Below are 27417 nucleotides of genomic sequence, written 5' to 3'. Positions count from 1 at the left end.
TCTATTTTACATTTGGTAGTGTACATATGTCGATGCTACCCTCACTTCACCCCAGCTTCCCCCTCCCCACCCTGTGTCTTCAAGTCCATCTTCTGTTTCTACGTCTTTATTCCTGCCCTGCCACTAGGTTCATTGGTACCATTTTTTTTTTTTTTAGATTCCATATATATATACGTTAGCATACAGTATTTGTTTTTCTCTTTCTGACTTACTTCAATCTGTATAACAGACTCTAGGTCCATCTACCTCACTACAAATAACTCAATTTCGTTTCTTTTAATGGCTGAGTAATATTCCACTATATATATGTGGCACATCTTCTTTATCCATTCATCTGTTGATGGACACTTAGGTTGCTTCCATGTCCTGGCTATTGTAAATAGTGCTGCAATGAACATTGTGGTACATGTGTCTTTTTGAATTATGATTTTTTCAGGGTATATGCCCAGTAGTGGGATTGCTGGGTCATATGGTAGTTCTACTTTTAGTTTTTTAAGGAACCTCCATACTGTTCTCCATAGTGGTTGTATCAATTTACATTTCCACCAACAGTGCAAGAGGGTTCCCTTTTCTCCACACCCTCTCCAGCATTTATTGTTTCTAGATTTTTTGATGATGGCCATTTTGACCCATGTGAGGTGATACCTCATTGTAGTTTTGATTTGCATTTCTCTAATAATTAGTGATTTTATTTGAGCATCTTTTCATGTGCCTCTTGGCCACCTATATGTCTTCTTTGGTGAAATACAAGTAGCTTATGGAGCTCAACAGCAAAAAAACAAACAACTCAATTAAAAAATGGGCAGAAGTATCTACTTCTAATACTTAACTTGTGGTGAAGACACCAGTTGAAAGAGGGTAAGGACTACAGTAGGTACTGAGCTGTTTACAAAAAAGAAGACAGGGAACTCTGCTATTTAGCCAGGCCAGGGGCCATGGCAGAGTGAGCCCTGTGATGCAGTGGAATTATTCTGAAATAATAAAGAATCAAGGCCCACAGTCACAAAACATAAAAAGGGGAGTTCTGCAACATTTCAGGTATGCCAGCATCTCCACGGGAAGGCTAGCTTCTACCTATTCCAACAATGGCAGACTAGACCATAAGCTCTGTGACTGATGGATCTGTGTATATCTGTCACTGTGTTCCCCACCAAGCACTGTGCCTGACACATAGCAGAGGCACAGCTACTGCATTTCTTTCTCCTTCATCATGAAAGCTTGGTAACTAAGCATAAAATACAATAATTTATTCTTTAAAGCCTCTTATGTTGTATTTCCCAACCTAACCAGCAAGGCAGTGATAGGTAGAGGGTGGTACTAAAGCAGTAGCTCCCAATCAGGAAAGTTGGACATGGTTTACTGGTGATCTATATTCTTGGTTATTGCCTAGATTGCCATTTGAGCAGCCCCACACCAGTCCATGAAGTCAGATCCTGATGTGAGCTTATGTTTCCAAGGCCCAGAACAGAAATCCTTGAATCTGAGAAATTATACTCACCGATGACCAAAAAGGTGGTAAGGAGTATACCAACTGTCATGCCCACAGTAGGTATCCCAGGCATGTGATCTGCTGGCTGGAAACACCTATCTTCCACACACTTGCAGAAAGTAACTGAAAAACAGAACCATATTTTGTAGATAAATTTTTGAGCAAACAATTGCAGAATCCCATCTCAAAGACAAGAATTCCTACAAACTACCATATTGACAGACATTATCCCAAGTTGCCTGCAGCAAAATATCTACCTGGTAAAGAGACAATTCCTTCCAAGGGTGGCCGACCGCCATCATTGATGCGGACTGGGATGTGGTAAACTCTCTCCTCAAAGCCCGTGTGCTTGGTGGAGAGCCTGGCATGAGTTCCTGTCAGAATATGGAAAAAATGACTGATGTGAGAACACAACTGCAGGCCCCTGGATGAGCAGGAATAAAGTTCATCTCTGTATCATATAATACTAAAGTTGACTAGGAAATGGTTAGATATAAGTATGAGCTAAACTACCAAAAGTATTACCACTCCACAGGTACCCTCCAAAATGTCAAAAAGGATGCTAAAACATCCTTCAAGTTCTCAATTCATGACTTCTCTTTAGAAATGAATACTAAACATAGCAGGTTGTCATTACTCGTGGTAGTTATCTTCCATATAGTGGCCGCAAACACTGAATTAGAAAGAGAAAACATATTTGAAGAAATAACTGCTAACTTTTTTCCAAATTTGATGAAAAGTCTAAATCCTCAGATCCAAGAAGACAAACAAATCTTAGGAAAAAGAAAAACGAACAAAATTACACCAAGGCACATAATACTCAGGTTACTTAAAACTAGTGAAAGAAAAAATCGTAAAGACATCCAGAGAAAAAAGACACATGACATTCAAAGAAACGAAGAAGAAACAATACAATCCAGAACACAAAGGAGAAATATCTTTAAAGTACTGAAAGAAAAAAGTCTCAATAAGTTTAAAAGTATTCCAGTCAGGGCTTTCCTGGTGGTGCAGTGGTTGAGAGTCCGCCTGCTGATGCAGGGGACACGGGTTCATGCCCCAGTCCGGGAGGATCCCACATGCTGCAGAGTGGCTGGGCCCGTGAGCCATGGCCACTGAGCCTACACGTCCGGAGCCTGTGCTCCGCAACGGGAGAGGCCACAACAGTGAAAAGTATTCCAGTCAAATGTTCTCTGGTCACTACAGAATTAAAGTATTTTTAAAATTTTTTACGGTAGGCGGGCCTCTCACTGTTGTGGCCTCTCCCGTTGTGGAGCACAGTCTCCGGATATGCAGGCCCAGCGGCCATGGCTCACGGGCCCAGCCGCTCCGCAGCATGTGGGATCCTCCCAGACTGGGGCACGAACCCGTGTCCCCTGCATCGGCAGGCGGACTCTCAACCACTGCACCACCAGGGAAGCCCCAGAATTAAATTAGAAATCAGTAACCAGGAATATGTGGGAAATCCCCACATATATGAGAACTAAATAGCTCACTTCTAAATAACCCATGTGTCACAGGAGAAATCTAAAGGGAAATTAGAAAGTATTTTGAACTGAATGAAAATGAAAACATATCAAACTTTATAGAATACAGCTAACATGACACTAAGAGATAAATTTATAGCACCAAATGCCTATGTTAACAAAGAAAAAGTTCTCAATTGCCTCAGCTTCCATCTAAATAAAAATAGAAAAAGAAGAACAAGCTAAATACAGCATAAGAAGAATAAAGGAAATAACAAAGATCTGAACAATGAAATACAAAACAAAAAAATAGAGCAAAATCAATGAAACCAAAAGCTGGTTCATTGAGAATATATCAACAAAATTAATAACCTCTAGCCAGCTTGATCAGGACCAAAATAGAGGCAAATTTTTCCAATATCAGAATGAGGTGATATCACTACATATTCTGCAGATATTAAAAGAATAATAAAATAATGTTATGAATAACTTTGTGCCAATAAATTAGACAAATCAAATGAAATAGAGAAATTATTTGAAAGATACAAACTAACAAGCTCAACCAAAAATAAATCTATAACTTGAATAGCCCTATATCTATTAAAGAAATTGAATTTGTAGTTAACTCATGGTAAGGACACCAGTTGAAAGAGGGTAAGGACTACAGTAGGCACTGAGTCCTACTGTAGAAAACTTTGGGCCAGAAGCCTTCACTGGTGAATTCTATCAAACATTAAGGAAGAAATAAAAAACAATTTTACACAAACTTCCAGGTAATTGAAGAGGTAGAACCCTTCCTAACTCATTCTATGAAGCCAGCATTACTCTGATACCAAAATCAGACGAAGACACTACAAGAAGAGAAAAATACAGACTAATATCCCTTAGGAATATAGATAGAAATAACCTTAAAATTTTAGCAGATCAAATCCAACCACATATAAAAATGCTAATATTTCACCACCAAATAAGCTTTATCCCAGGAAGAGAAGACTGAATTAACATCCAAAAGTTGATTGATATACTTCTCCAATTAACAGACAAAAACAACAACAACCAGGGCTTCCCTCGTGGCGCAGTGGTTGAGAGTCCGCCTGCCAATGCAGGGGACATGGGTTTGTGCCCCGGGCCGGGAAGATCCCACATGCCGCAGAGCGGCTGGGCCCATGAGCCATGGCCGCTGAGCCTGTGCGTCCGGAGCCTGTGCTCCGCAACGGGAGAGGCCACAACAGTGAGAGGCCCACGTACACCCCCAAAACAACGACAACAACAACAACAACCATAACCCCAAATCAACCATACAATCATCTCAATAGATGCAGAAAAATACACCTGAAATTTTTAGCACCCATTCCTAATTTAAAAAAACCCAAAAACACCTCTCAGCAAGTTAAGAATAGAAGATAGAGTCCTTAGTCTGATAAAGGGTATCTACAAAAAACCTATAGCTAACTTTATACTTAATGGTGAAAGACTATGAATGCCATCTCCCTAAGATTAGGAACAAGCCAAGTTGTTTCTGCTCTCACTACCTTCATTCAACATTGTCCTGAAGATTTTAGCCTCTAAGAAAGCAAGCTAAATATATAAAAGCCATCCAGACTGGAAAGGAAATAAAACCTATAATTCACAGACAACATGACTGTCTATGTAGAAAATCTATGAAAACGTAAGAAAAAGAGGGAGAGAGAACTTACAAGTGAGGTCAGCAATGTTACAAGGCTACAAGATCAATATACAAAAATCATCAATTATATCTCCATATCCTGGAATTACTTAAAAATTTTAAATTTTTAAACATCTAAAATAGCACAAACGTATGAAATGCTTAGGGGAAATTCTATAAGAACTATACATTGAAAATTAGAACACATTGCTCAGAGAAAGTAAAGAAGACCTAAATAAGTGGAGACATAATCATATTCATGGATTGGAAAATTCAACTTTGTTAAGATGTAAATTCTCCCCCAAATTCAGCTATAGATTCACACAATCTCAATCACAATCTGCATAGGTTTTTTGGGTAGAAATAGACAAGTTCAATTCTAAAATTTATGTAGAAATGCAAAATAAATGTTTTGAAAAAGAACAAAGCAAGGACATTTACACTACCTGATTTCAAGTCTTATTATTGAGCTGTGGTAATCAAAACATTAGAGTATTGCTATAAAGACAAAGAGATCAATGAAACAGAAAAGAAAGTCCAGAAATAGACTCATATATATGTGGTCACTTGATTTTTGACAAAGATGCCAAGACAATTCAATGTGAAAATGATATTTTCAATAAATAGTGTTTAAACAATTAGATAGCCGTAACTGTAAAAGCTAAAATTATAAGACCTCTGGGAGAAAAAAAAATAGAAAAATTTAGTGACCTTGGCAAAACTTTCTTAAACAATACACAAAATAGTCACAAATTATAGAAGAAAAAAGTCAGTAAATCAGATGTCATCAAAAAAATTTAGGGGCGGGCTTCCCTGGTGGCGCAGTGGTTGAGAGTCCGCCTGCCGATGCAGGGGACACGGGTTCGTGCCCCGGGCCGGGAAGATCCCACATGCCGCAGAGCGGCTGGGCCCGTGAGCCATGGCGGCTGAGCCTGCGCGTCCGGAGCCTGTGCTCCGCAACAGGAGAGGCCACAACAGTGAGAAGCCTGCGTACCGCAAAAAAAAAAAAAAGAAATTTAATTTGCTCTTCAAAAGGCACTGTTACAAAATAAAAATGTAAGCCATGGCCTGGGAAAAAATATTTATAAACATATATCTGACAAAGAACTTGAATCTAGACTATATAAAGAATGTTTATGACTCAACAACAGAAGCCAAACTGCTAAAAATTTTAAGCAGGCACAATATTTGACCAGACACTACACCAGTGAAGATATACGGATGGCACATAAGCATATGAAAAGATGTTCAACACCATTAGTCATTAAGAAAATATAAATTAAAACCATAACGACCCAGCAATCCCACTCCTGGGCATATATACCCTGAGAAAACCATAATTCAAAAAGAGTCATGTACCACAATGTTCCTTGCAGCACTATTTACAATAGCCAGGACATGGAATCAACCTAAGTGTCCATCGATAGATGAATGGGTAAAGAAGATGTGGCACATATATACAATGGAATACTACTCAGCCATTAAAAGAAACGAAATTGAGTTATTTGTAGTGAGGTGGATGGACCTAGAGTCTGTCATACAGAGTGAAGTAAGTCAGAAAGAGAAAAACAAATACCGTATGCTAACACATATATATGGAATCTAAGAAAAAAAAAAGGTCATGAAGAACCTAGGGGTAAGACAGGAATAAAGACACAGACCTACTAGAGAATGGACTTGAGGATACGGGGAAGGGGAAGGGGAAGCTGGGACAAAGTGAGAGAGTGGCATGGACATATATACACTACCAAACGTAAAATAGATAGCTAGTGGGAAGCAGCCACATAGCACAGGGAGATCAGCTCGGTGCTTTGTGACCGCCTGGAGGGGTGAGATAGGGAGGGTGGGAGGGAGGGAGACCCAAGAGGGAAGAGATATGGGGACATATGTATATGTATAGTTGATTCACTTTGTTATAAAGCAGAACCTAACACACCATTGTAAAGCAATTATACTCCAATAAAGACGTTAAAAAAAAACAAGTTAATAAATATGTTAACAACTCATATAACCATATTAAAAAAAACAATGAAATACTACACTCCCACTACAGTGGCTAAAATTAAAAAGACTGAGCATAGCAAGCATTGGGAAGAATATTAAGCAACTAGAATTCTCATTCACTGGTGGGAATGTAAAATGTTACAGACTATTCGGGAAGCAATTTGATATTGTCTTAAAAATTTGACTGTATAGCTACCATATGATGACTTGTAGGTATTTAACCAAGAAAAATGAAAGCATAGCTCCTACAAAGCACTTGTTCACAAATGTTCACAGCAATTTTATTTGAAATAGCAAAAATTGGAAGCAATTTAAGTAATAATCAATATGTTAATGAATAATAAATCATGATATAGTCATACAATGGAATACTATTCTACAGTATAAAGGAGTGAAGTGTTGATATATGTAACAACATGGTGAAATCCCCAAATATGTATACTAAGTGATATTCACCAAACAAAAAAAGAGTACATGCTCTTATTTAATTTAGATAAAATTCTTGAAAATGCAAACGAATCTATAGTGACGGGAAGCAGATCAGTGATTACCTGGGGTGAGGGATGGACAGTGTGGGGTGGAAAATAGGGATTGCAACAGAGCATGAATAAAACTTTGGGGGGGGGTGGAACTCTTCTTATCTGATTGTGCTGATGGCTTCAATGGTATATACATATATTGATTTTTATAAAATTGTATGCTTTAAATATGTGCTGTTAATTGTAAGTCAATTATATTTCAATAAAGCTCTTTTTAAAAATCATGATGAGCGGGTTTCCCTAGCGCGCAGTGGTTAAGAATCCACCTGCCAATGCAGGGGACACGGGTTCAAGCCCTGGTCCGGGAATATCCCACATGCCGTGGAGCAACTAAGCCCATGTGCCACACTACTAAGCCTGCACTCTAGAGCCCGCGTGCCACAACTACTGAGCCCGTGCGCCACAACTACGGAAGCCCTCGTGCCTAGAGCCCATGCTCAGCAACAAGAGAAGCCACCGCAATGAGAAGTCAACGCACCGTACCCAAGAGTAGCCCCCCCTCGCCGCAACTAGAGAAAGCCCGCGCAGCAAGGAAGACCCAACACAGCCAAAAATTAAAATAAATAAAATAAATAAATTTATTTTAAAAATAATCATGATGAAACCTGTTTCTCAGCTGCCATTGGAAATTTTGCAATGTTGCTCTGATTGTCCAACTATTCATGTACACTAAGAGAGATGTTGTGTATTAACAATCTTTCTTTCCTCCAAACCCCGGGGGCTTTCAACCCTCTGGAGAGCTTGCCTGTGCAAGTTTCCACAGCATGAACTTCCTTCCTGGAGCGTGGAAGAAAGCTCTGTGTTGAGTGCTGCATGCCTACCAAGGCAAATAAAAACTCATTCCATCGCCCATCAGTGTTTTTCTCGATGTTCTTTTGACAACTCACCATTGATTTTGGAAACTTCCCAGTCTTTTTGTAAGCTTTCACTGCCAAGAGAAAATGTAAAGTGTCGACCCCGAAATAACTGCTGATCATCATCGGTGGCCTCGAAAATGAGACTTCCGGGTGCTTTCAGGGGATAGCAGAAGAACAAGCCTGTGTACTCCTTGACCAGCCGCGGGGGGTTGTCGTTCACGTCCATGAGGGTCAGGTGGAATTGCGCCACGGAGCTCAAGGAGGATCCACCTAAGGAATTGAATCATTGAAATATGGTATCTGCTTTCTCATTCTCCTCTCAATAAGAAAGGATATTTCCTTTTCTTTAAAAAAAAGTTTACAATTCAGACCTAGTTTCATTTTCTGCTTAGAAAGTCTTGATAATAATAAGGATTATGTGCTAACATTTTATATACATTACTTCAAAACAACACTGGTGTACATTTACAGATGAGAAGACTGAGGTTCAGAGAAGTTGTGTGACTTGCCCAAGGTCACATAGCGGTAGAGAGGCTTCCAACCCAGGGGATCTGACTCTAGAGCCCACACCTTTAATCGCTCAACACTGACTTAGGCATGTTCGTTAAGTTTTCTAAGGCTCATTTCTTCAGCTGTAAAACGTGACTTTATGAGGATCTGACATGTATTCTTAGAAAATTGTACAGAGCTGTACAAATGTTATTTGCTGTGGTGTCCTGGAGAAAATTTTGACCTCTGTAGCCTGAACAATTGGTAACTGTGTGATCATGGGCAAGTTACTTCTCAGTACCTTGGTTTCTTCATACATCAAATACGGTCAATAATAGTACCTACCCCATAGTGTTGTATGAGGGGTAAGTGCTTAGAACAGGACGGTCAGTACAACGTAAACACTTACTGTTCTCATTCTCCCTGATGTTTCTACAATTTCTGACTCAGACCTGCTTCAATTCCAGTAAACACTACTTGCCTGCTTTTCTTGTCGGCTGTCTCCCTAACCAAAGGAGGACGTCATTTCATCAATGTGTGTCATTTCAGGGCCAACAACGGCAAACAGAGCAGGGTTTTGAACCCTGGTTTCGATTCATGAAACTTCTAAAATGTGAGAGGCCTTTAGGACACATCCAAAGCGAAGTGCTGACCCCACAGTACATTTTAGCGGAAGGCACAGCACAAAGGCTTAGCCAGAAACTTCCTGCTGATTAAATCAGGAACTTTTAAATTGAGAGTTAAATTTATGGAGTGTGATAGTGGTATGTGCTAGAAAGAAGCACATCAACTAGAAGTAAGAGAGAGAGCCAGTCCCCGACCTGCCTCAGCGAGGCCCGTCCACTCACACACCACCATTCCAAGTTCGACAACACGCTTCTGCATGTCTACCCTCACTGGTTTAACGTGCCTGCAGTACTTTTGTTTTTCTTCATCTTTTCACACACAGGGACCATTTTCATGGTTCCCACCTATTGGAATGTTCCGCATTCCAGCTCCCAACCCTGGGCTTCACGTTTTGAAAGTTTCCTTCTTTGGTATAAAACTGTATTTATTTAGTCATAATCTGTTCAATTCTAATTTTTTGGTAAGCCAGGCAGATATATTTATTGTCTAATTCGAGGCTCTGACCAGCATAAGATCAACAGAATCCCGACTCCAAGTTGGAAAATTCCATTTAAACGTAAAGAAACTCAGTGTTTTAATCACGAGCCTTATCACTGGTAAGCATAATATTCCTGTGAGTTTATTTTTATAGCTATCTAAGATTCAAACATCCTTAGCTTATCTTCATAATAAATTTTTCCTTTCAAAAGTTCACCTGGTTTCATCAAAACAGATATCCAGGGTCACCCAAATCTATCAAATCAGAATCTGCAAGGTGAATTCCTATCTGTATTGAACAAGCTCCCGGGTGATTCTGGCATATATAAAGTTGAGAACATTGAACAAAACATTTTATGCTTCAAAAGGATGAGACCTCGGTCACTGCAACTTAAGCCTGAAGGAGCAAGTAATAGTCTAGGTAGGCAGGTCAGTGGTTTGACCCTGCTCCCTGGAGAAACCCACAGCCACTTTGGAGGAAGGGAGGTAGCTCAGTGGGGACACAGGAACCTTCCTAGAAGCTGTGGTCCCTTCAGGACACCACAGAGTGAGCAGCAGCCCTGAAGCCTAGCCAGCCTCCGGGTGCATCCCTGCCTGAAAGAGCCCTGCTACCGGGCACGGGGGTTCTCATCTTGAACAAAACCGAGAAGGTGTGAGCACTCCTCTCCACTTTTGTACCCTTCTCATTTTTCCACTGTAAGTAAGATATTCTGACAATTTGACCCAGTTTCCCACCCACCTCACCCTCCTTCCCATTTCTACTGATGTAGCCCCTAATCATTTGTGTTACCTTTTATTTATTATTATTTTTAATTTATGTATCTATTTCGGCTCACCTACTTCTGTTGCCACCACTTGTACCCGATACAGACTTTCAGCTTCCCTGTCCAGCGGAGCCACACTAAAGATCTCGCCGGTGACGGGGTCAATTTTTAGCCAACCTCTCTTGTCACCTCTTAGTGAATAACTTTAGTAAGAGAAAAGAGCAAAAGGAAGCCCACATTACTCTGCAGGAAAATGTAAAGATAGTTTATGCATCACTATGCTATTATATCCGCACTATCCCTTGCATATTACTGACAACATATTTAAAGAAACGTGATCTAATATTATTACTGCTTTATTTGCAAACCATCGGCCTTCAAAGGGAGGATTTGTTCATCCTTACAAAGTGGTTTTTGTACTTGTTTTAAAAGAAAAGGTATCATCACAAACTCTAGCAGAAAAAAAGTTAAACTTTTCTGGCAATCAAAGAATTTCAATTAAAACAACCTGGAATTATCTTCTAAAATTGATTAGCAAACCGCCCCCTCTCAGAAAACTTGAACACTCATTGGTGGAAATGTGTGAATGGGTGGATACTCAGAGGCTACTGGTGGGTGGCGCAGTGAATTCCTCATTCAGCAGACATCTATTGAGGGCTTAGCAAACATCATGCTGTGGACCAAGAGAGGAGATTACACAAAGGGGTTCTAGGCCGGTGGAGGAGACAGACACAGAGACAGATAATTCCAGCAAAATGTGGTGAATACAAAGAGGCCATGTGGAATCCCAAATAAATGAAAGGGAATCAGAGAAGTCTTTCTGAAAGAGTAGATGTTAACTAAAGCAAGACAAAGAAGGATGCTTTAAGCAGAAGGAATTGTATGAACTAAGGCTGAGAGGCCAAGGAGTAGCTTAGGGTGTGGAGGCATCAGACGTTCCAGCAGTGGTGGGATAACATATCAACAGGACGCAGTGGATGGCAAAAGATGAAGCCAGAGGGATTGGAAAGAGCTGAAACATGAGAAGCAGTGGGCAGCCAGGGAATGGTGGTAAGCAGGATGGTGACCTAGTCATGTTTGTGTCTTCAATGGAACTCATTGGTAGGTGTATGAAAGGTGAATTTGAGAGAGACAAGCCTAGAACCACAGGAAAACCAATTTCTATAGCCTTTTGGGAACAACACTTCAGAGCCATAAGGATGTCTATATCTTTAGGTCAAAGAATCCCACCTCTGGAAATGTTCTCCAAATAAAAAAACAATTGAATCGAAGTTAAGAAAAAGAATTATATACACACATTCAAAACTTTTCTAGAATTTAAAAAAAAATACTGGAAGCAACCTACATGTCCAGTAGTAGGAGAATGATTAAGAAGTTATAATGCATTAGTTCAAATTAATTTTTCCCCAGTGTTAGAATATTCTATATGCCAAGCACTGTGTTAGGTTATGTGTATGGTCAGTGAATTAAAAATTCCTATGTAGTCGGGATTTCTGAGTGAGAAAGACACCCGTTGGAAGGTTTTCAGAGGAGTCACATGATCTGATTTACTTTGTTAAAGACCCACACTCTGATTGCAGTGAATGGACTCAGGGAGGGGTGGAGGAGATGATTATGGTGACCTGGACCATTGCAGAAGTGGTGAGAAGCAGGTGGATTCTGGATATATTTCAATGAAAGAATCTCTAATATTTACTGATACATTGGATTAGGAGCCACTGGGTGCTAATGGATTCTAAGTGTGTGGACCTGAAAGAAAGAAAAGAATTAAATTGCTCAGGCTTTGGCAGCTTTTGAGTCATCCTTAATTCTTAACTGACTCATTACTAGCATTCGATCTATTGATTATTCCTCATTCATGAAGTACTTTTTTCATGTGTCTCTTACAGGACACTCCCTTTCTCAGTCTTCTTTCTCATCTTCCTGATTATAACTTAATAGTACATACGTTATATCTTTTCCTGGACCCATCTGAGGAATGATCATAAATGCCTTTGTTTTCTCCACTCATAAACTCAAATTTTTACTCACTTGTCTCTGACTAATAACTTTCATAGCATTCTCATAAGGGAGATAGAAGCATTTGTTAAACAATAAATGGTTGTTAAATTAGGAACATTTTGTGCCCCATCATAATTAGTGACTGATGTACAGAGCAGTATCTACACTATCCATACAGTACAACCCAAGTCTTCTTTCCTTTCTCATATTTGTCTTTCTTTTTTTTTTTTTTTTTTTTGCGGTACGCGGGCCTCTCAGTGTTGTGGCCTCTCCCACTGCGGGGCACAGGCTCCGGACGCGCAGGCTCAGCGGCCATGGCTCACAGGCCCAGCCGCTCTGCGGCATGTGGGATCTTCCCGGACCGGGGCACGAACCCGTGTGCCCTGCATCGGCAGGCGGGCTCTCAACCACTGCGCCACCAGGGAAGCCCTCATATTTGTCTTTATGAAAGTTGACAAGTGCTTGCAGAGCAAAACAGTAGGTGGGATCTTAGACAGACAATAAGAAAAAGGTCTTGGAACTGATTCCAATTGCCTAAATGATCGCTCAGTGGGAGGGAAAACTCCCCTTAAATGTTTAGAGGCACTTAAGGAATTGTCATTCATAACCACATGCATGGGTTTTAAGTCATGCTAAAATATCTGTCATGCCATGGACAGTAGGACTGATGTTCTACAATAGAAGTAAAAGATCCGGGTTCAAGTCCTATCTGTGTGCTTATTAACTAGATGATCTTAAAAAGGTTACAGATATTGATACAGATATGGATACATACACATACATATGTTATCTTAGAAAAATTAATTATCATTGCACATATTTAAGGCAAATCTGTGTGGGTTCTATTGCACTGAAAAAAAAAAAAAGATTGAGAATTGCTAAGGTAGAAAGAGTTACACATCTTGTTTAACCTTCTCATCCCATGCACTCCTCTCTCCAGGGCTGAGTTCTGGAATGAGTCTTGTTGCCCCAGACTTGCTCTCTGCAAAGCTGAGGATCCTATACGACCCCCTTTGAGAAGATTCCCTTCACCCTATCAGGTGGCTGAGTCTGCCGAGTCAGGTTTTTGCTTTATTCTTCTGTTTAGAACTCCAGTCCGCCTTAGGGGCTGGAACTCTTCCCCAGACCCTGGTCCCACGACTGGTCCAGACAGAGGGCCTAGCTTTGGACAGCCCAGTCTCTAGACCCCACCTCCTGAACTCACCAGCTCTCAGCCGGGACCTGCAGTAGGCAGGTTGGGGTGGAATCTGACCCGCTTCCCGCTTGCCCGAGCCTGGATTCTCACTGATGCCCCCCAGGGTACTGGCACCTGCCAGAGCCAAGGGCAGATTCACCAAGTGCACTGGGACATGGCCTCAGATTGCTGGCTGCTCCCTTAGGGGAGAGTCCTGGAGTCAGGCCAGCTTCTCTGCCCTTCCCAGCCCTTCCTCCTCCCCACCATCTGTGGTCACAGCGCACAGCTAGGCCTGCCCAGCACTGCTCTCCTCTACCTTATGTCCAGACCTTCCGGATCCTTGGCAGTCACGTTGCCCACTTTGGTGCCTTTAGCCACATCCTCTCTGACTTTTGCTTGGTATAGTTGTTGGGAAAATTGCGGTGCCTCATTCACATCTGTCACAGTAAGTCTGAATGTAGCAGAAGAGCTGGCATTGTACTGTACACCAAACACCAGAGGCTCTGGGTTTTCTGCTTGGAACACAATATTGTAAACATCTGCTGCTTCAAAATCAAGAGGCTGTGTAGGGAAAAAAAAGAAGGAAAATTAATTGGGGGATACTTAGCTCTCTTAAGATTCATTCCCTATGTTCCTTGAAAAAACTCGTACAGAGCAGCAGTTCTTAATCTAGTGTCAGCAAAAACTTACTTTTCAGGATAATAGAGCCATGGAAAAGTTTTTGCTGCAGGACTTCTCAGGACTTTTAATATGCTAATGTGTGTTCGGACTCTCCTAGAAGAGGAAATCAATGCAGCACTCCTCAAATTTATTAACCCTTGAGTAATTCATTCATTCAGCAGAAACTTACTGATTCTCTCAAGATGGTTCTCAGAAGTCATTGGGAAGTGCTTATGCAGAGATTTTCACATTGGTGGAGGATGATTTCCCAGAAACCTCAGGACTTAAACCTCAAAATAAAAGACTTTAAACTCATGGAGGGTGGGAGAGTTTAGCAGACACAATCAAGAGATCGATGGTCTGTTCTGGTTCAAGCCATGTCGGACAGGACCAGGAATGAAAATCAAGAAACTAATTTTGGTTTAGTTTGAGGAAGAATTTAACAGTTAGGGCTACCCAAGATAGAAAGAGTTGCTTCAAAAAGCAAGTTCCTAACTCTGGAAGCTTTCAAGAATAGGCTTAAACAGGGCTTCCCTGGTGGCGCAGTGGTTGAGAGTCCACCTGCCGATGCAGAGGACACGGGTTCGTGCCCCGGTCTGCGAAGATCCCACATGCCGCGGAGCGGCTGGGCCCGTGAGCCATGGCCGCTGAGCCTGCGCGTCCGGAGCCTGTGCTCCGCGACGGGGGAGGCCACAGCAGTGAGAGGCCCGCGTACCGCAAAAAAAAAAAAAAAAGAATAGGCTTAAACAATACATCAGGCTAGCATAAAAGGACTTAAGTATCATTTAAGCAATTGTTTTTTTTTTAAATATCACCCAAACAATTGGTTTACATTCTTTTAAGGTTCCTCTCAAGGCAGAATCCATAATTCTATGGGGAAAAAGTCCTAATCCTAGAGACCTGCTGAGGAGTGAGACAGACCCTAAAGTAGGGCTTCTAAAGGGGGAAGAAAGGGTCTCCTGGGATCCATGAACTCCTAGAAACCAAAATCTAAATATTGCATTGTTAAAAAGAAACAGGAGGCCCAAAATGGGGTCACTTGTGCTAAACCCCATGTCAACAAACCCAATCTTAATACCTAACCTAATTACAGTCTCAACCCCTGCCCAGAAATGCAACCTTTAACCAATCAACCTGGAATTACCTCATCAGGACTAGTGAGGTAATCTGCCCAATAGGCCCTTTTGTTCCCTTTAGGAGGGCAACCTTGCCTGAAACAATGCATTCTTTGCTAATAATTTCCTTTTTCCGCCTGCTTTCTGCTTTAATAACCTCTCCTTTTCTACAGCTTGGCGGAGGTTCCTTCTATGTGCTAGATTCCTAATGCCCAATCCATTTAAAGTCAATTGGATCCTTAAATTTCCTCAGTTGAATTTTTGTTAACAAATTTGGTGGCAGTGGTGGGATTGGAGGAGACTTACAACAGCTTTGAGGACAATGAGAAACACAGGTGTTGTACCCCTCAAAAACTCTAAGTTCACTGTCCTTCTTGCCATTTCCAAGAGCTGGGGGTAAACCCCTCTGAGCTCCACTCTCTTTGTGTTTAGATCCTGATCCACTTGGCTTTCCAGTCCAGGGCTCAGTGGGTCAGCTTGAGCTGGCTGATGGTTCCATGCAGAATCTGAGTCCCTAGGCCTTGGTTCTGTCTGAAGTTCCCCTCGGTTGTATAGCATCCCTTTCCCTAGTTCCAGTCCACAGTCCCCATTTACTGGAATCTGTTGACTTAATCCATGCTGGGAATTGCTGATGGTGTGCACAACCTTCTATTGGTCAGTCTGCAGTAACATCCCTTGATTACCTCTGGTGTGTTAAGGTGTACATGTTTGTTTGTCTTATTTTGTGTAGATAAGGGCTATTGCTAGCAGAGATCTCAGAAGCCAAAAAAAAAAAAAAAAAGCTGCAAAATTTGGTGGGTAGAGATGGAGCATTTAAGGGCTATTAGAATGCTCACCACCTAACTCAAAGACTCCTGTATTAGGATAAGTTGGTCATAGAACAGGTTAGATTGATACAGACCACCTGCCAACCTAAAGAAAATTTCTGTGCAACAAGGTACAATACATGGTAAAACAATGCACAATCCCCAAGTCAGTGGCACAGCCCTTTTAGGTATTAGTTCAGCATAGCTAATGGGATCCATAAACGCTAAAGAGTTAAGTGCGTCACCTTCCAGCATACCTGCTTATTTTATGTCTAAAAACTATGTCTCAGGAGCTATAAATACCTACAAAAAAATGGCCAAAATTTTACTAAAGACAACCTAGAATTTTGTGCATAAGAACTTGGCTTGGTAACCATCAGACTGAGGTCCCAAATATGGCTGAACAGAAAGTAATGGAAGTTGAACTCCATTTGCTGCTAAGGGTCCTAGCAAACGTTCCAATGAGATAAAAGCATTTAAGAATTGCACTTAGGGCTTCCCTGGTGGCACAGTGGTTGAGAGTCCGCCTGCCGATGCAGGGGACACGGGTTCATGCCCTGGTCCGGGCAGATCCCACGTGCCGCGGAGCGGCTGGGCACGTGAGCCATGGCCGCTGAGCCTGCACGTCCGGAGCCTGTGCCCGCAACGGGAGAGGTCACAACAGTGAGAGGCCCGCGTACCGAAAAAAAAAAAAAAAAAAAGAATTGCACTTAAAATCAAGGTATATCTATTTTAATGGGCATGCAGAAGCCTCCAAAAGACTTAAAATTTCCAAAATAGTGTCATTGAAAATTTCGTTGCAAAAGGCTAATAAAAGATTAGAGATATAAAAGGTGCCCAAAAAAGACTATAGGACTGACATAATTCCTACTGCTCCCCTCCATCCTCCTTTATTTGAATATTCATTCTGGTAATCTTCTGTCTGAATTGCCTCTCCACTCTGAAGAAACTATTAATTAGTTACCTTTTATTAATAAAATAAGAGCTTAGCTTGGCTTTCTGTCTACCTAGGGCAAGCAGGCTGTCAGTTTTTTCCTTTCGCTATCTTTGGGAGTAACTCTGGATCCTAGAAAGGTAGTAACCTTTGCACCCTCTTTGAGGATACCTCTTGGGTCCATGGAGTTCTTTAATACTGCCAGAAACATTTACCATTTAAACAGGCTGAAAACTGACAAGCTATTGATGATGTCTTTTAGGTTTCAAACCAATCCCTTGAGGAATCAAGAGCAATTCTTTTCATCTTACAAATCTTTGCAAAACTAGATATGCAGCTCTAGAGGCGATTCAAAGTTCACCTATTCCTTTTACCAATCTCCAAACCGCCCCTATTTTATCTTAAAAGGCTTATAACTTGCATTCTTTCCCTGTGCCTCTGAGATGTAAATGTTAAAGTACAAACTTCAGGGAGGTAAGTTTTATCAGAAGAAAAACAAAAAGGGGAAAGGTCATTTGAAATTTAGGACCAAAAAAAGCAACTTAAATTCAACTCTTTTAATAACTAGTAAAACAGATGTGATAAGGTCTCTGCATCCGTCTGTATGTTCATGTGTGTCTACATATACACGTGTTGCAGATGTATGGTATTGCTAAGACTCATTTACAAAAGAGTTCTATTTAGCTGGCTTAAACAAACAAGCATTTATATAAATGTAGTCTTCATAGAAAGTCTCAAAAATATAATAGAGGCTAATCCAAATGTTTTTCAGTTTTATATATTCTGGGAAAATATTTTATATCAAAGTTAATTTAAAGTTGCTGGTTTGATTAAAATAGAATGTGTCTAGAATGACACTGAATACAATACAGGCACACAAATTTTATTCTACACGGGTTTATTAGTCAAATAAGTCCATGTTATCTCTGTTACAAAGTTTGTCAGCAAAAAATTTAAAAAAAAAAGAGCTTATGGTGATGGTTGACTTTGTCTAATGTCTCATGAAGTTTTCATGGGTAATCTAAACATAATAGTTGGGAGCAAGTGATTTAGATAGATGTAAGTGGGATAAGAGTTTTTAGGTAAACTTTTTTCTGCAATAATTATATTTTATGGTATGTGTACTTAGTCTCTCTTTAATAACTTACACCCTTAGCATTTTGCTAAATTAAATGATAGAAGTTCATTGAATATCTAGATCACTTCTAAATAATATAAAATACTAAAACATTAATTATTGAACATAGATTTTTACCTACTTTTGGTTTCCTTTTGCAGAGGAACTAAAGACATTTGGCTCTATTAGTATATATGGTTTTTGCCACATTAAAAATTTTACTATGAAGAAGCATGTATTTCTAAAAATTATGAAATGTATTCACAAATTTGCTAATCTAAAGAATGCTAGTGGAACAGTTCACAACTGCTTACTAAGTTTTCACTATAAATTAAGGTTTCTAAGGGTTAAGAATTCTAATATATGCAATATATAATATATATTATATATTATATATAATATATATATAATATAATATGCAATATATAAAAATAATAAGAAACAACTCTGTATGCAAGGAAAATTGGATATGTTTTTTGTTTTGGAGTTTTTTTTTTTTGGTTAAAAGGGTATAAAGTATGGAGATACATTTTGTTGAGGGAAATAAAAGTGATTTTGCTCTAAAGTAAAACTAGTTATTTCAAAGTGGGAAGAAAAAAAAAGGACAAACTATGGATATAGGAAGTTAAGAAGAATGAAAGAGAGAAACAGAAAAAGAGAGGGAAAATGAGGAAATCTTGTGTGGTCAAGTTGGCTAAAAATTAAATTGTTATTATAAGGGTTTTAAAATAAGCTTTAACACCAGTAGTATACTTATGTAAAACTAAAACTTAATTTTCTTTCCTCTGTTAAAAGGACAAAGTTTTATTAGATTTACTAATAAATGAGATCTACTCTTAATAAGAAATTTAAACAAAGTTTTTTCTTTATCTTTAAAATAACCTGCCTGGAAAGCAAAGATTTTGTGTTTTATCAAAATAATTTTTTGTGTTTTATATCTTTATTATCAGGTCTTTGATTACTTAAGTAAACTGAGTCTTCTCAATATTAAAAGAGCAAAGTTTGGCTCAGAAGTATGTAACTTACTGCATTTGCTCTTGAAATCTTTTATTGTCACTTTGGATAATTAAGTGGATAATTAAGTATTGTTTTATAATGATCTGTGATCCTTTTTAGTCAAGTGTCCAAAACCTTTTGAATTTTTTGGCAAACTTCCCCAAATCAAATTCTAAGTGAAGTCTTTTTGACCTGGAAATAACTTTGGGATTTTCCATAGGGCCTTTGGAAAAATCAGAAAAGATTTCTTCTTTCTCCTTATGAAAAGAGAGATGTGACACTAATTAGGCTTATTTGATATGTTAAATTACATGGGAAAAATCGTCAAACAAGTAATACTGAGCCTTCTTTATGTTATATTTGTATAGATACATGTTATAAGTGTTACAGAAATAGGATAAAATTCCTGGAAATCTATTATTTCCTGGTATGATGTTATCAGTCATAATTGTAATTATTATCTTAAACATTACATATTACAAAAATAACCAAATTTCCTTGTCAATTCCATTATAATGAATTCTCATCAGATCTTTAATAATGGGCATTTTAAGGATTTTGTCATTTACAGATAGTTAAATTTTTATTCTAATGCTTTTGCAAAAACGTTCCTACAAAATTGCTTCATCTTCAGAGAAATCCATAAAAAGGACTCTGACAGGTATTCTAGAATACAGGTTTCTGATCATTTTGTTGTCGTTGTTTTTTTGCGGTACGCGGGCCTCTCACTGTTGTGGCCTCTTCCGTTGTGGAGCACAGGCTCCGGACGCGCAGGCTCAGCAGCCATGGCTCACGGGCCCAGCCACTCCGTGACATGTGGGATCTTCCCGGACCGGGGCACGAACCCGCGTCCCCTGCATCGGCAGGCGGACTCCCAACCACTGCGCCACCAGGGAAGCCCTCTGATCATTTTAAGATCATAAAACTAAACTGAGTAAGAATTTCCAGAACTAGTGGAAAAACTCGATTCAAACAGCAAGTATTAATTACATTGGATTAAATAAAATGAGGAGGATGATTGATTATAATTTGTATGACTTTTAAAACACTGCTGGTTCCTTAATGCTTTGGTTTTCCAGATTTAAAGAAATCTTTTCACTTAAGCAATCTATGACTTACAGCAATTGATACACTATACCTTTGTAAACAAAAATGACATTTTTTTCTACATGATCTTTCCAGAATTTAGAAACTCTTAATGTATTCTTTTCATGGCAATATAGGTAGTCATTCACATAAGTTCAATAAGAATCTGTTCTCCCGTAACGGAACACAACTGGAAACATTGACCATATTACCAAGGCTTGGACTGAATTGTCACATTTGAGAGAGATGTACATAGACTCAGAGAGTACCTTGCTTCCAAGGTTCCAGCAAAGCAATCTTAAAAAGAGCTTATATAGTCAATCACTATTCTTGCTGCACTTATGTAAATAATCAAGGCAAATTTAATGCAAACAAATTAAGTTTTAGTAGGATTATCCTAAAAAAGAATTTTTTTTAAAAAGCAGGAATAACTGCTTAAATTTATTAACTGCTTAATAAATTATGTTTGCACCTTTATCTATATTAGATTCTAATCCTGCTAATTATCTTTAAGGATTTGTTATATACATGAAAACTGGATTGGATCCTGAATTTTTCTACTTTCCTCAAATATCTGGCTACAACTTTCCAAACTAATGTTTCCAGTTTTCTCCCACCCTTCTGAATTGGAATCACTAAGAACAAAGACTGCCCTTGAATCTCCTTGGAAGGGACTATACCAGGTACTCCTCACTACCCTGATGGCAGCCAAACTTCAGGGTCTTAAACCTTGGATACACATCTCACAGCTGAAGAAGACTCCACCTGACATCTGGTCTTATATAAATGCTGGAAATCTCCAAATCAAATTGACTGGGAAGAGAAGTAGCTGACACTGAGGTAGATGCTTCCTTCCAAGACACCACATCAAGACTTCACACTTCAACTGAACAAGAAACTTTTTTTTTTCTTTCCCTTTCTTTTACTCTGGCATTGGCCTGGAAAGGTAACACCATCATCTGTATCTTCCAGGCCATTGCTAAGGGAAGTAACCTCTGAAGTTTAAAACAACTACTATTTCAGGCTAGGAGAAAACCTAACTGACATCTAGCTTGAACAGGCAAATGCAACTATCCCTGCAAGTGAATCTATTAACAGTGCCACCTTGGTGGAAGTGATTTGTGTCCCGACAGGATTTATCTTTGTCTGTGGTGGTTGTCATTCTTCTTATGTACCTAGACGGCTGGTACATATCAGGCAATGTCTCTTAGGTTATCTAACTGCTCCCCTAAATGTTCACAAACAAACTGAGACACCTCATTGGTTGACTCCCCTGGATTTACATCATTGAGTTAGAAAGGAATTATCAAGAGGTATTCATGACTCAGGATTCACTTCCTTTAGCAGGGCCATACTTCCCCAGTTAAGAGTATATGTAAATGAGAGAGAAAAAAAGAGTATATGTAAATGAGACTAGATCAGGAACCTTTCCTTAACTCTTGAAAATATTGAAACATATTGAAAAATCCTCTGTTAGAGCAATAGCTGTCCAACAAAAAAATCTTTAGACTTTCTGGCCCAAGTTGTTCTTGATAATAATATAGCCCTTGATTCTCTTTTAGCTGAGCAAGGAGGTATCTGCACTGTGGCCAACACCACCTGCTGCACCTGGAGTAACATTTCTGGGGAAGCTGAAATTCAGTTCCATAAGATCACTGAGCAAACCTCTCCTCTTGGCTTAAAAGGGTTACTTCTGCCATGGAGTCTTTCTTTGACTTATTTGATTTGATTGGTTTGGGTCTTGGGGACCATGGCTCCAAAGTGCTCTCCAAACATTGGGAATTATCCTGCTTGTTAGTATCAGAGTACTCGCCCTCATGTGCTGTATTCTCTCAAAAGCATTAAATGCAGGGCTTCCCTGGTGGCGCAGTGGTTGAGAGTTCACCTGCCGATGCAGGGGACACGGGTTCGTGCCCCCGGTCCAGGAAGATTCCACATGCCACATAGCGGCTGGACCCGTGAGCCATGGCTGCTGAGCCTGCACGTCCGGAGCCTGTGCTCCACAACGGGAGAGGCCATAACAGTGAGAGACCCGTGTACCGCAAAAAAAAAAAAAAAGCATTAAATGCATGCTCACAACTGCTAACTACAAAGTCTCCCTAAGACTAGAACATCAGAAAAGAGACAAAGAGAATGACCAACTTAAAAATTGTGAACCTGAAGCTGATGCCTGTGACTATCACAGAGATTAAGCAAAAAAACATTATGACTTGTGAGTACCACACAGAGGATCAACAGAAGCTGACAGAACTACAGAAAGGTATGTGATAGTGGCATTTAATGCCTTACATTTTGATCACATCTCTCAGATAAGCTGAGAGTCTGATCAAAAGGGGAAAATTGTTAAAAAGAAACAGCAGGCCCAAAATGGAGTCACTTGTGCTAAACCCCATGTAAGCAAATCAAAACTTAATAACTAACCTATTGCAGTTTCAATCCCTGCTCCAGGAATGCAACCTTTAACCAGTCAGTCTTGAATTATCTGGTCAGCACTAGTGAGGTAATCCACCTCATAGGCCCTTTTGTTCCCCTTAGGGGGGCAGCCTTGTCTGAAGCAATGCATTCTTTGCTAATAATTCCCTTTGTCCGCCCCCTTTCTACCTTTAAAAAATCTTTTCTTTTCTACAGCTTGGTGGAGCTTCTTTCTAATTGCTAAATGGGATGACACTTGATTTATGAAGTATTTAATAAAGCCAATTTGATCCTTAAGTTTACTCAATGGAATTTTTGTTGTTTAACAATACATATGTTCATATGTGAATCTTTTGGTAGGGGGAGGATATGTAGCTTTTGTCAGAGTCTCAAAGGTACCCATGACCTCAAAAAAGATGAAGGAACCAAAGTAAAGCCCAAAAGGCACATTGTAGATTATGGGAACTGCACTGTTTTATTCACTCTTCCAGGCCTGGAGGACCCAGGATCTCCTGGTGAGCTGTCAGCTCTTTAACTTGAGTTTGTATCAGTTTCTCATCAGTTAAACAAAAATGGTAGTATCCTTTCATGAAGAGAAAAATTGACATATGATTGCATTAGCTTGGCCTGCCCTTCCCCAACATCTGAAAAAATTCTCCCACTCAGTCAAAAATTGGCTCAATGCTGTCCTCTCTATATTGGCTTCCCTGGACCTTCCTCTCTATCCCCAAATGAGTGAGCTCCATGTCCTCTGTAATCTCATCATACTTAACTCAGGATTCTAATTGTTTGGTTATGTATTCTAGATCCTTATTGACCATGAGCTCTCTGAGGAGAGGAACTGTGTTATATTCTTCTTCGCTTCTCATCACTTCCCTGACATGCAGTGCCATAGTATATCCATTAGGATAGGTAAAAATGAGAAGGCCTTGGTCCTTCTCAAGCCCTCGCAGACTCCAGTGGGAAAGAGATCCTGGAGAAAGTCCCCACTCTCTAGAAACTCTCTCCTCCACGTACACACAAACACACACAACATCACAACCCAACTTCTAGTTCAAAAGAAAGTATAATAGAAAGTTTGCCCATATGGAAGAGAAAGAATTAAGTATGAAGACTCAAGGTCATTTGAGATAGAAAATAAGAATCAATTGACTTTTGTTAAAATACAGGATATAAAATTTTGTAAGCTAGCTACGATGTAAAAATGAGGTTTTTCATAGACAGAAGCACCCACTGCCCGCAGGGCACAACCCCATGATGACCTCTTGATCACTACCACGTGGTCTGAAAGGGCCGCTCACCTGGGGGTTTGTGAGGAGGTGTGTGCAAGCTGGAGCATCTGACTCCCAGGGACCCATTCATCTCAGGGGATAAGGGCAGGGGTGTCACACTGAGAAGGTCTGGTTGATGGAGCAGGAAGGCAGCGGCCCCCAGAGCAAGCCTGCCGTGTGGATAAAGGACACAGCACTCTGTTCCTTGTGGGTCCAGCCACACCCAAGCTCAGACAGGCAGCACAGCATTCTATGTGCTCAGGCAGAGGATGCACACCCCCCATTCTTACCATCAGGTCCTAAGTCCCCTCCCTGGCTTTTCCATCCCTTCATGTGGTCACCAGAGGTGAGGGGTAAAGAAATGAGATGGTATATCTGCAGAGGTGGAGCAGCCTGTGTTACCAGAACAGAACATGTGAAGCTGAGAGAAGAGAGAGGTGACAGAGAAGATACACATCAAGCTAAGAAGTTGAGACTTTATCCTTGATGAGCAGAGAGAGGTGGTGAGCACAAGACTGACAAGGGGCGGGGATTTGTGTTGTAGAAAGTTAACTCTGGGAGCAGCCATGGGAGGGGTGGATTTGAATTCATCTGACCTGGGCAGGGAGACCAGTGTCAGTCTCTTGGGAGTCACCCTCCTAGGAGAGGGTGTCAGTGCTCCTGAAACACTTACTGAATGGAAGAATCAGCCTGCCATCAATCAGTCTGCTTAACTTTCACACCAGGAAAAACACTGAACCAAGTTTTCCAGGGATAAAATTAGAAATGAAAGATGCTAAATTTGCAAATGATAATCAGCAGAGTGGAATCAAGGACGAGCCTTGTCAAACCACGTATACTGTCTTTCATGACACGGCAGGTCTGCAAAGCCAGGTCAAGAGACCCTCACGGCCTCTTGGGATTACCTCAGGCCCATCTGGGCAACTTACTCCTCAGGTAAGCTGAAAACACATGCTCATGCCACAATCACTCTTCTGCATACAACTGCTCAAAGGGTCAAACCCCATGATTTAGATTCAACCTGGAAGCAGAGATAAAGTGCCGAAGGAAAGGAATTGAGACGGGGGATATTTAACATTTACACCAATCATCAGTGATGAGGAAAAAGTGCACATTAGTTTTCCAGATGATACCCTTGCTGGTCAAAAATAAGTCACGTACTAAGAATGAAAAAGAATCAGCCATAGTGAAGAAGTGACAAAATTTGTATAAAAAAAAAAATTAAAGCCAAAACAAACCCCTGAATTTCAAGAAAGGGGGTGCCAGGAGAGTTATTGATGAGCCAGGCAGGGCTCAAAGAAATAGGCTTCCTGGCTCCTGATACCTGCTTGGTCCCAAGGGTATGATGATCTACCACACAACAGGCGAGAGCTTGGGGCAGCAGTAAACAGAGAGAGGACAGCGCTTCTAAAACTTGCTTAATCCTAAGCATCACTTGGGGCAAGTGAAACAATAAAAAATGTATATATTGGTCTCTGCCCCTGGCTCCTGACACTGAGCTCCTAAATCCCTTGGAATTTCCCGGATGATAGGAGTGCCTTTTATTCTAATGAGGTGACTCTTGGTGGCTCCTTGGATGGTTTCAGGATAGGGGCTGGTTACCAGAAAGACCAAGCCATGATTAGAAGCTTGGAACTTTCAGCCCCACACCCACCCCACCCCCCGCCCCTGGAAGGGGAGAGGGGCTGGAGATTGAGTTAATGATCAATCATGTCTACATGATGAAGCCTCAGTAAAAATCCCCAAAGTAAGGCCTTTAGAGAGCTTGTGGGTTAGTGAACACATCCATGTGCTGGGAAAGTGGATACACACCCTAACTCCATGGGACAGAAGCTCCTACTCTTGGGGCCTTCCCAGACCTCGCCCTATTTATCTCCTCATCTGGCTGCTCATCTATATCCCTTATCATATCTTTTATTAAATAAAAATTGGTAAATATGTTTCCCTGAGCTCTGTGAGCTGTTCTAGCAAATGATCCAACCCAAGGAGAGAGTCATGGGAACCTCTGATTTATAGCCAGTCAGTCAGAAGTACGGGTGAAAACCTAGGACTTGCAATTGACTTTTGAAGTGGGGTGCGGGGGAGTCTTGTGGGACTGAGCCCTTAACCTGTGGGGTCTGATGCTATCTCCAGGTAGACAGTGTCAGAACTGAGTTAAATTGTAGGACATCAGCCTGGTGTTGGATAATGGCTTGATGTGTGGAAAACCCACAAACCTGGTGTCAAAAGTGAAGTGTGGTAGTAATGCAAGAGTAAAGGAGAAACACTTTGCAGGCACTAAAATTACTGATTTCCAGGTCCTCCCATAGAGAGGCTGAGTCAGCAGTCCCCAGTGGGCACCATTTGACTCTTGGATTAGACAAGTTTGGTCCCCTTGGCAAGAAGTGAAAACACATCTATCCACAGGCAGAATCCTGGCTTCTGCCCTCACTCTAATTAATTAGAATTAAGATAATGCTGGACATTCATTAAATTGACTGCTACCTGCTGGGGGCTGTGTTAAGAGCTATATACGTATTTTCACACTGAATCCTCCAATGTCCTTATCAAGAAGGTGCTGCCATTTCACCAATGTTTCAGATCAGAAAACTGAGGTCTGAGGTTACAACATTCGGTCAAGGTCGCAGAGCTAGTAAATGGCAATGCCAGGCCCCAACAGAAATCATTTCCTGAAGGGAGTCAGAAGCCTGGGGTCAAGTTCCCAACTCTGCCATCCCTGGGGGACTGACTGTATCTTGCTGTGGGCCTGAACCTCATCTGTACAGCGGGGCTATTTCCGCCTCCCTCAGAGTCAGTGTGAGAAGAAAAGGAGCCTGTGCAGAAGTGCTTCATGAAGCACAAGGGGCTTCAGTTGTGGAGTGTGTGCTCCTCGGTGAATTTTACCTGCGTTAGCACATTTGTAATTCATATGAACAGGTGCTGATAGAATTGTGGTTAAGAAAATATCAGGGAGAGGAGCTTCAAGATGGCAGAGGAGTAAGACGTGGAGATCACCTTCCTCCCCACAGATACATCAGAAATACATCTACACGTGGAACAACTCCTACAGAACACCTACTGAACACTGGCAGAAGACCCCAGACTTCCCAAAAGGCAAGAAACTCCCCACGTACCTGGGTAGGGCAAAAAAAATAAAAAAGAAAGAAAAAACAAAGGCAAAAGAATAGGGACGGGACCCGCACCTCTGGGAGGGAGCTGTGAAAGGGGAAAAGTTTCCACACACTAGGAAGTCACTTCGCAGGCGGAGACTGCGGTTGGCGGAGCGGGGAAGCTTCAGAGCCACGGAGGAGAGCACAGCAACGGGGGTGCAGAGGGCAAAGTGGAGACATTCCTGCACAGAGGATCCATGCCGACCAGCACTCACCAGCCCGAGAGGTTTGTCTGCTCACCCGCCCAGGGCGGGCAGGGCTGGGAGCTGAGGCTCGGGCTTTGGAGGTCGGATCCCAGGGAGAGGACTGGGGTTGGTGACG

At 40.9% G+C, this 27417-nt stretch overlaps 1 protein-coding gene across 6 annotated transcripts in view; it reads right to left on the bottom strand.

The window, feature by feature from the left end:
- The window catches only part of CDH17 (cadherin 17), a 74866-nt gene that overhangs the window by 1886 nt on the left and 45563 nt on the right, over positions 1-27417 (bottom strand). For 3 of the 6 annotated variants that reach the window (XM_079901771.1, XM_079901773.1, XM_079901774.1), the window contains 5 exons: positions 13867-14111; positions 10448-10578; positions 8049-8288; positions 1747-1863; positions 1499-1612 (listed from right to left, as the gene is read on the bottom strand). In XM_079901771.1, the coding sequence (XP_079757897.1) occupies positions 1499-1612; positions 1747-1863; positions 8049-8288; positions 10448-10578; positions 13867-14111 (847 nt within the window). The remainder of the gene's footprint in view (positions 1-1498; positions 1613-1746; positions 1864-8048; positions 8289-10447; positions 10579-13866; positions 14112-27417) is intronic. The other 3 variants (XM_079901772.1, XM_079901776.1, XM_079901775.1) reach the window with 3 other exon arrangements.

The sequence above is a fragment of the Stenella coeruleoalba genome, assembly GCF_951394435.1.
Source record: "Stenella coeruleoalba genome assembly, chromosome: 17".
NCBI classification, from domain to species: domain Eukaryota; kingdom Metazoa; phylum Chordata; class Mammalia; order Artiodactyla; family Delphinidae; genus Stenella; species Stenella coeruleoalba.
This window is presented reverse-complemented; position numbering and strand designations above follow the sequence as displayed.